The 10000-nt window shown below is 38.6% G+C and overlaps 1 protein-coding gene across 3 annotated transcripts in view; it reads left to right on the top strand.

Moving 5' to 3' along the window:
- The window catches only part of piezo2a (piezo-type mechanosensitive ion channel component 2a), a 233351-nt gene that overhangs the window by 91461 nt on the left and 131890 nt on the right, over window positions 1-10000 (top strand). For all 3 annotated transcript variants that reach the window (XM_079863155.1, XM_079863153.1, XM_079863154.1), the window contains one exon: window positions 1795-1837. In XM_079863155.1, the coding sequence (XP_079719281.1) occupies window positions 1795-1837 (43 nt within the window). The remainder of the gene's footprint in view (window positions 1-1794; window positions 1838-10000) is intronic.

Here is a 10000-nt window from a genome sequence, read left to right as displayed (position 1 = left end):
TGTTCCCATCATCTTCATCTTGTGTTGTTCTCATCTTCATCTTGTGTTGTTCTTGTTCCCATCATCTTCATCTTGTGTTGTTCTCATCTTCATCTTGTGTTGTTCTGATCTTCATCTTGTGTTGTTCTCATCTTCATCTTGTGTTGTTCTGATCTTCATCTTGTGTTGTTCTCATCTTCATCTTGTGTTGTTCTGATCTTCATCTTGTGTTGTTCTCATCTTCATCTTGTGTTGTTCTGATCTTCATCTTGTGTTGTTCTCATCTTCATCTTGTGTTGTTCTGATCTTCATCTTGTGTTGTTCTCATCTTCATCTTGTGTTGTTCTGATCTTCATCTTGTGTTGTTCTCATCTTCATCTTGTGTTGTTCTGATCTTCATCTTGTGTTGTTCTCATCTTCATCTTGTGTTGTTCTTGTTCCCATCATCTTCATCTTGTGTTGTTCTCATCTTCATCTTGTGTTGTTCTCATCTTCATCTTGTGTTGTTCTCATCTTCATCTTGTGTTGTTCTTGTTCCCATCATCTTCATCTTGTGTTGTTCTCATCTTCATCTTCATCTTGTGTTGTTCTCATCTTCATCTTGTGTTGTTCTCATCTTCATCTTGTGTTGTTCTCATCTTCATCTTGTGTTGTTCTTGTTCCCATCATCTTCATCTTGTGTTGTTCTCATCTTCATCTTGTGTTGTTCTCATCTTCATCTTCATCTTGTGTTGTTCTGATCTTCATCTTGTGTTGTTCTCATCTTCATCTTGTGTTGTTCTGATCTTCATCTTGTGTTGTTCTGATCTTCATCTTGTGTTGTTCTCATCTTCATCTTGTGTTGTTCTGATCTTCATCTTGTGTTGTTCTCATCTTCATCTTGTGTTGTTCTCATCTTCATCTTGTGTTGTTCTGATCTTCATCTTGTGTTGTTCTCATCTTCATCTTGTGTTGTTCTGATCTTCATCTTGTGTTGTTCTCATCTTCATCTTGTGTTGTTCTCATCTTCATCTTGTGTTGTTCTGATCTTCATCTTGTGTTGTTCTCATCTTCATCTTGTGTTGTTCTGATCTTCATCTTGTGTTGTTCTCATCTTCATCTTGTGTTGTTCTGATCTTCATCTTGTGTTGTTCTCATCTTCATCTTGTGTTGTTCTGATCTTCATCTTGTGTTGTTCTCATCTTCATCTTGTGTTGTTCTCATCTTCATCTTGTGTTGTTCTCATCTTCATCTTGTGTTGTTCTTGTTCCCATCATCTTCATCTTGTGTTGTTCTCATCTTCATCTTCATCTTGTGTTGTTCTCATCTTCATCTTGTGTTGTTCTGATCTTCATCTTGTGTTGTTCTCATCTTCATCTTCATCTTGTGTTGTTCTTGTTCCCATCATCTTCATCTTGTGTTGTTCTCATCTTCATCTTCATCTTGTGTTGTTCTCATCTTCATCTTGTGTTGTTCTCATCTTCATCTTGTGTTGTTCTGATCTTCATCTTGTGTTGTTCTCATCTTCATCTTGTGTTGTTCTTGTTCCCATCATCTTCATCTTGTGTTGTTCTGATCTTCATCTTGTGTTGTTCTGATCTTCATCTTGTGTTGTTCTCATCTTCATCTTGTGTTGTTCTGATCATCATCTTGTGTTGTTCTCATCTTCATCTTGTGTTGTTCTTGTTCCCATCATCTTCATCTTGTGTTGTTCTCATCTTCATCTTGTGTTGTTCTGATCTTCATCTTGTGTTGTTCTCATCTTCATCTTGTGTTGTTCTTGTTCCCATCATCATCTTGTGTTGTTCTCATCTTCATCTTGTGTTGTTTCCGCAGGTTCGTCATGGGAGAGGTCGATACGACAGCTGGGGTTTGAAAGGTAAGAGACGCTGTTTTCCTCAGGTTAGAGACTGGAGATGTGTGTGAAAGTGTCTTGTTCAGACTCGGAGTGTGTGATGTTTTGAGTGTGTGTGATGTTTTGAGTGTGTGTGTGATGTTTTGAGTGTGTATTGTTCGGAGTGTGTGATGTTTTGAGTGTGTATTGTTCGGAGTGTGTGATGTTCTGAGTGTGTATTGATCGGAGTGTGTGATGTTTTGAGTGTGTATTGATCGGAGTGTGTGATGTTTTGAGTGTGTATTGTTCGGAGTGTGTGATGTTTTGAGTGTGTATTGTTCGGAGTGTGTGATGTTTTGAGTGTGTATTGTTTGGAGTGTGTGTATTGTTCGGAGTGTGTGATGTTTTGAGTGTGTATTGATCGGAGTGTGTGATGTTTTGAGTGTGTATTGATCGGAGTGTGTGTATTGTTCGGAGTGTGTGATGTTTTGAGTGTGTATTGATCGGAGTGTGTGTATTGTTCGGAGTGTGTGATGTTTTGAGTGTGTATTGATCGGAGTGTGTGATGTTTTGAGTGTGTATTGTTCGGAGTGTGTGTATTGTTCGGAGTGTGTGATGTTTTGAGTGTGTATTGATCGGAGTGTGTGATGTTTTGAGTGTGTATTGATCGGAGTGTGTGATGTTTTGAGTGTGTATTGATCGGAGTGTGTGATGTTTTGAGTGTGTGTGTGATGTTTTGAGTGTGTATTGTTCGGAGTGTGTGATGTTTTGAGTGTGTATTGATCGGAGTGTGTGATGTTTTGAGTGTGTATTGTTCGGAGTGTGTGATGTTTTGAGTGTGTATTGATCGGAGTGTGTGATGTTTTGAGTGTGTGTGTGATGTTTTGAGTGTGTATTGATCGGTGTGTGTGATGTTTTGAGTGTGTGTGTGATGTTTTGAGTGTGTATTGATCGGAGTGTGTATTGTTCGGAGTGTGTATTGATCGGAGTGTGTGATGTTTTGAGTGTGTATTGTTCGGAGTGTGTGATGTTTTGAGTGTGTATTGTTCGGAGTGTGTGATGTTTTGAGTGTGTATTGATCGGAGTGTGTGATGTTTTGAGTGTGTGTGATGTTTTGAGTGTGTATTGTTCGGAGTGTGTGATGTTTTGAGTGTGTATTGATCGGAGTGTGTGATGTTTTGAGTGTGTATTGATCGGAGTGTGTGATGTTTTGAGTGTGTATTGTTCGGAGTGTGTGATGTTTTGAGTGTGTATTGATCGGAGTGTGTGATGTTTTGAGTGTGTGTGTGATGTTTTGAGTGTGTATTGATCGGTGTGTGTGATGTTTTGAGTGTGTATTGATCGGAGTGTGTGATGTTTTGAGTGTGTATTGATCGGAGTGTGTGATGTTTTGAGTGTGTGTGTGTGTGATGTTTTGAGTGTGTATTGATCGGAGTGTGTGATGTTTTGAGTGTGTATTGATCGGAGTGTGTGATGTTTTGAGTGTGTATTGATCGGAGTGTGTGATGTTTTGAGTGTGTATTGATCGGAGTGTGTGATGTTTTGAGTGTGTATTGATCGGAGTGTGTGATGTTTTGAGTGTGTATTGTTCGGAGTTTGTGATGTTTTGAGTGTGTATTGATCGGAGTGTGTGATGTTTTGAGTGTGTATTGTTCGGAGTGTGTGATGTTTTGAGTGTGTATTGATCGGAGTGTGTGATGTTTTGAGTTTGTATTGTTCGGAGTGTGTGATGTTTTGAGTGTGTATTGATCGGAGTGTGTGATGTTTTGAGTTTGTATTGTTCGGAGTGTGTGATGTTTTGAGTGTGTATTGATCGGAGTGTGTGATGTTTTGAGTGTGTATTGTTCGGAGTGTGTGATGTTTTGAGTGTGTATTGATCGGAGTGTGTGATGTTTTGAGTTTGTATTGTTCGGAGTGTGTGATGTTTTGAGTGTGTATTGTTCGGAGTGTGTGATGTTTTGAGTGTGTATTGTTCGGAGTGTGTGATGTTTTGAGTGTGTATTGATCGGAGTGTGTGATGTTTTGAGTGTGTATTGATCGGAGTGTGTGATGTTTTGAGTGTGTATTGTTCGGAGTGTGTGATGTTTTGAGTGTGTATTGATCGGAGTGTGTGATGTTTTGAGTTTGTATTGTTCGGTGTGTGTGATGTTTTGAGTGTGTATTGATCGGAGTGTGTGATGTTTTGAGTGTGTATTGTTCGGAGTGTGTGATGTTTTGAGTGTGTATTGATCGGAGTGTGTGATGTTTTGAGTTTGTATTGTTCGGAGTGTGTGATGTTTTGAGTGTGTATTGTTCGGAGTGTGTGATGTTTTGAGTGTGTATTGATCGGAGTGTGTGATGTTTTGAGTGTGTATTGATCGGAGTGTGTGATGTTTTGAGTGTGTATTGTTCGGAGTGTGTGATGTTTTGAGTGTGTATTGATCGGAGTGTGTGATGTTTTGAGTGTGTATTGTTCGGAGTGTGTGATGTTTTGAGTGTGTATTGATCGGTGTGTGTGATGTTTTGAGTGTGTATTGATCGGAGTGTGTGATGTTTTGAGTGTGTATTGTTCGGAGTGTGTGATGTTTTGAGTGTGTATTGATCGGTGTGTGTGATGTTTTGAGTGTGTATTGATCGGAGTGTGTGATGTTTTGAGTGTGTATTGTTCGGAGTGTGTGATGTTTTGAGTGTGTATTGATCGGAGTGTGTGATGTTTTGAGTTTGTATTGTTCGGAGTGTGTGATGTTTTGAGTGTGTATTGTTCGGAGTGTGTGATGTTTTGAGTGTGTATTGATCGGAGTGTGTGATGTTTTGAGTGTGTATTGATCGGAGTGTGTGATGTTTTGAGTGTGTATTGTTCGGAGTGTGTGATGTTTTGAGTGTGTATTGATCGGAGTGTGTGATGTTTTGAGTGTGTATTGTTCGGAGTGTGTGATGTTTTGAGTGTGTATTGATCGGAGTGTGTGATGTTTTGAGTGTGTATTGTTCGGAGTGTGTGATGTTTTGAGTGTGTATTGATCGGAGTGTGTGATGATTTGAGTGTGTATTGATCGGAGTGTGTGATGTTTTGAGTGTGTATTGTTCGGAGTGTGTGATGTTTTGAGTGTGTATTGATCGGAGTGTGTGATGTTTTGAGTGTGTATTGATCGGAGTGTGTGATGTTTTGAGTGTGTATTGATCGGAGTGTGTGATGTTTTGAGTGTGTGTGTGATGTTTTGAGTGTGTATTGATCGGAGTGTGTGATGTTTTGAGTGTGTATTGATCGGAGTGTGTGATGTTTTGAGTGTGTATTGATCGGAGTGTGTGGTGTTTTGAGTGTGTATTGATCGGAGTGTGTGATGTTTTGAGTGTGTGTGATGTTTTGAGTGTGTGTGTGATGTTTTGAGTGTGTATTGATCGGAGTGTGTGATGTTTTGAGTGTGTATTGTTCGGAGTTTGTGATGTTTTGAGTGTGTATTGATCGGAGTGTGTGATGTTTTGAGTGTGTATTGATCGGAGTGTGTGATGTTTTGAGTTTGTATTGTTCGGAGTGTGTGATGTTTTGAGTGTGTATTGATCGGAGTGTGTGATGTTTTGAGTGTCTATTGTTCGGAGTGTGTGATGTTTTGAGTGTGTATTGATCGGAGTGTGTGATGTTTTGAGTGTGTATTGTTCGGAGTGTGTGATGTTTTGAGTGTGTATTGATCGGAGTGTGTGATGTTTTGAGTGTGTATTGATCGGAGTGTGTGATGTTTTGAGTGTGTATTGATCGGAGTGTGTGATGTTTTGAGTGTGTGTGATGTTTTGAGTGTGTGTGTGATGTTTTGAGTGTGTATTGTTCGGAGTGTGTGATGTTTTGAGTGTGTGTGTGATGTTTTGAGTGTGTATTGTTCAGAGTGTGTGATGTTTTGAGTGTGTATTGTTCGGAGTGTGTGATGTTTTGAGTGTGTATTGTTCGGAGTGTGTGATGTTTTGAGTGTGTATTGTTCGGAGTGTGTGATGTTTTGAGTGTGTATTGTTCGGAGTGTGTGATGTTTTGAGTGTGTGTGTGATGTTTTGAGTGTGTATTGTTCGGAGTGTGTGATGTTTTGAGTGTGTATTGTTCGGAGTGTGTGATGTTTTGAGTGTGTATTGTTCGGAGTGTGTGATGTTTTGAGTGTGTATTGATCGGAGTGTGTGATGTTTTGAGTGTGTGTGATGTTTTGAGTGTGTATTGTTCGGAGTGTGTGATGTTTTGAGTGTGTGTGTGATGTTTTGAGTGTGTATTGTTCGGAGTGTGTGATGTTTTGAGTGTGTATTGTTCGGAGTGTGTGATGTTCTCTTTGGAGGCTTTGAACCGCTTGATTTTATGAGCGTCCTGGAGTCAGACGGGAGATGATCCAACTGAACTTAGCAAGAAACTGAATATTATTTAAAAACAAGATAAAACATGTTTGTCTGTTCCCCCTCACATATTATATGACAGAATAATGAAAGATACTGGATAATATTTTTCATAAAAGCAGAAAAACAATACACTTGTATTGTCATCCAACCACAGTATTGGTTAAAATATGAAGTTTAATGGTGCACTGTATCACCTCAGATGACAAAATATCTCTTTAGAGTTCCAGAACGACTGCTATCAGTTTATAAAGTTAAGTTTAGGTTAGTCAAGTTAAAGTTAAAGATGGACACTTTAGCATATTCTTTCATTTAATTTAATTTCCCTGAACTTTAGTGCTTTTTTTGACCCACTCAAGATGAATCATTTTTAAATGTCATACTTCTATTGTCTTTGAAATATGATTAAAATGTACTGACAAGCATTTATGGTAAACTAAAATACACTTTAATGTAATTTCTATTGAAACTTCATGTCATGTATTGTAATAACACATATGTAAAAATAAAATTGCAATTTAGTACATTTAAGATTAGAATAAAATATTACGTTTAAATGTAATATTGAATAACACACTGTCGTTATAATTATAATCCAGTGCTTTACATGTGCAGTCAACACGTCAAAATAAGTGTAAAAATTATGTAATGTACATTTATTTTGACATTATTACACTTTTTATTAAACTGTGTAAAGAAACGTGAACTCAATCATGATAGTGTCTCTCTTTACGTTCACTAAAGTGGCTTTTTATTTAATTAATATTATATTATCTGCAAGTACAGTTTTTCTTTTTTAAAATGTACTTTTGGATGAAAACGCTAAATTATCCAAATTGACAGAGTGTGTTAAAGATATAAAAGATTGGATGACGCGTAATTTTCTTTTATTAAATCCAGACAAGACAGAGGTAATACTCATCGGTTCAAAAAACCGCCCACAAAACCTCTTACAATACAACTTTAACATAGTAGGATGTCCTGTTACTTTATCCTCTACAGTAAAAGACCTGGGTGTTATACTAGATTGCAACCTGTCTTTTGAAAATCATATTTCATGTTACAAGAACAGCCTTTTTCCACCTTAGAAACATTGCTAAGCTACGTAACATGCTATCAGTTTCTGATGCAGAAAAGTTAGTTCATGCATTCATGACCTCGAGACTAGATTACTGTAATGCTTTATTAGCTGGTTGTCCTGCATCCTCTATAAACAAGCTACAGTTAGTTCAAAATGCTGCCGCTAGAGTTCTTACTAGATCAAGAAAATATGATCATATAACACCGATTTTATCATCACTACATTGGTTACCTATAAAGTTCCGTATTAATTACAAGGTATTGCTACTGACTTATAAAGCCCTAAACGGCTTAGCTCCAGTCTATTTAACGGATCTTCTATCGCCCTATAATCCATCGCGCTCTTTAAGATCACTAAATTCGAGGCTTTTGGTCATACCTAGGATATCCAGATCCACCAAAGGAGGGAGATCATTTTCACATTTAGCTCCAAAACTCTGGAATAGCCTTCCTGATACTGTTCATTGCTCAGACTCGCTCTCCCAGTTTAAAACTGGATTAAAGACGCATCTCTTCAGCCAGGCATTCATATAATACTTTTAATCTTACAGTTAAATCCGACCTCTAGTTCATAAACGCCAGAGGAGAACTGGCCCCCGACTGAGCCTGGGTTCTCCCAAGGTGTTTTTTTTTCTCCATTAGGTCTCCTGATGGAGTTTTTGGACACTGTTGCCTTTGGCTTGCTCAGTTGGGGATATTTAATTTAATTGAATCAATCAATAATACTATTGATCAGCCTTACCAAACGTGGACGTTTTTTCCACTAGAAACAAACCTTGTTGTGTTATTTTGATTTAATACTGTGAAGCTGCTTTGATACAGTCTGTATTGTGAAAAGCGCTATACAAATATACTTGACTTGACTTGACTTTTATGATTTGAAGTACACTACAAGTGCACACTCAGTCAATATAACTAAGTGCACATCTTTTTCACAAAGGTTCTTTTACTTTTTTTCTACTTTGAGCTGCAGGAAATATTTTGATGTAATTTTGAATATTATATAATGTCTCTTAAGCAAATTAATCAATTATATCTCTAGACTGGCACTGGACTGTGGCACCAGCCTAAATCTGGCTTGTATGACGGACCTAGTCATTAGGACGTTGTGGGTGGCATCATTTATTCAAGTCCTTCTTTTCTTTTTCATCTTTGTAATCGTGTTTGTGTACATGCTCATGATTCGTGTCCGGTCTGGGGAATAAAGATGGCGTCAGTTAGCCTGCAGGTCAATATCACTCGTGAACAGAATATTTTTATTGTCTGGTAATCTGTAATTTTGTCAAATTATGCAAAATGTGAGACAAAAAACATGCACAATATTCCTCATTTAAATAATTCATACGCAGAATAAATGGGCGGGGCCTGGTTGAGTTAGTTAGTAGTGTGTTAAACTGGTGGTTATGGTAAGGGGTGGGACATTTCCCAAACACACTCGAAGCGCTCGACCAATCACAACACACTGATCCAGCCGACAAATCAGAGCACAGTGTGCTTTTCAGAAGGAGGGGCTTCATAGAGACAGGAAGTAAACAGAGCGTTACTGACAGACTGGGAAGAGAGGAGCCGCAACAATGGAGAATATGAGGAGAATAATCAACATTACAGCAGGAAAACCTGTTCTAGTAGAGCCTGAAACAACATCAAAATGTGTAAAAGGGCATAATATGGCCTCTTTAAGATCACATGACCCACAGCTGAAGAAACACCCATAGGCTACGTACATGTTCACATGCTAATGTGCGGTAACCTGGCAGACTGTCATACGCTTGGCTAGATTTCAGGAACATCAAATCTCACAATTACAGCATTAGTGATTTACAATTTTAAACCCAGCATTTGCATTTCATTGGCCCACTTGGCATGAGGCTTTTGACAGATCGTGAAACGCTGTGGAGAAGACCATCTGAACACTGCAGTTTCACAACAGCTGGACGCGGTTAAAACACGCATGTTAGTCGTGATCTGTATGGTGTTATTGACAGACGTGTGTAATTTACCCGACTGTGGAGGAGAAGCAGTCTGGAAGTCTAGCTCAAACCATATGTGTTATGATGAAGAACCCAGAGCAGGTTATACATAATCATGCCTTACACAGCTGTCGTGAAGTCTGCGGTTAGATAACATGGATCCTAAATAATGCAAACTTTTCACCCTAACAACTGCTCAATGCTATAAAAAACACTCAGAACATATTAGCAACTGCATAGCGACACCCTGGAAACCATCTACAACACTAGCAACTGCACAACAACATGCTTAAACACTCGGAACTCCTTAGCAACTGCATAGCAACACCCTGGCAACCATCTGAAACACTAGCAACTGCACAACAATATGCTTAAACACTCTGAACATCTTAGCAACTGCATATCAACACCCTGGCAACCATCTATAACACTAGCAACTGCACAACAACATGCTTAAACACTCTGAACATCTTAGCAACTGCATATCAACACCCTGGCAACCATCTATAACACTAGCAACTGCACAACAACATGCTTAAACACTCTGAACATCTTAGCAACTGCATAGCAACACCCTGGCAACCATCTATAACACTAGCAACTGCACAACAACATGCTTAAACACTCTGAACATCTTAGCAACTGCATATCAACACCCTGGCAACCATCTATAACACTAGCAACTGCACAACAACATGCTTAAACACTCTGAACATCTTAGCAACTTCATAGCAACACCCTGGCAACCATCTACAACACTAGCAACTGCACAACAACATGCTTAAACACTCTGAACATCTTAGCAACTGCATAGCAA

Source organism: Squalius cephalus (genome assembly GCF_949319135.1).
Source record: "Squalius cephalus genome assembly, chromosome: 25".
In the NCBI taxonomy this organism is placed as follows: Eukaryota; Metazoa; Chordata; class Actinopteri; order Cypriniformes; family Leuciscidae; genus Squalius; species Squalius cephalus.
The sequence above is the reverse complement of the archived record's forward strand: the minus strand, read 5'-3'. Positions and strand labels throughout refer to the sequence as shown.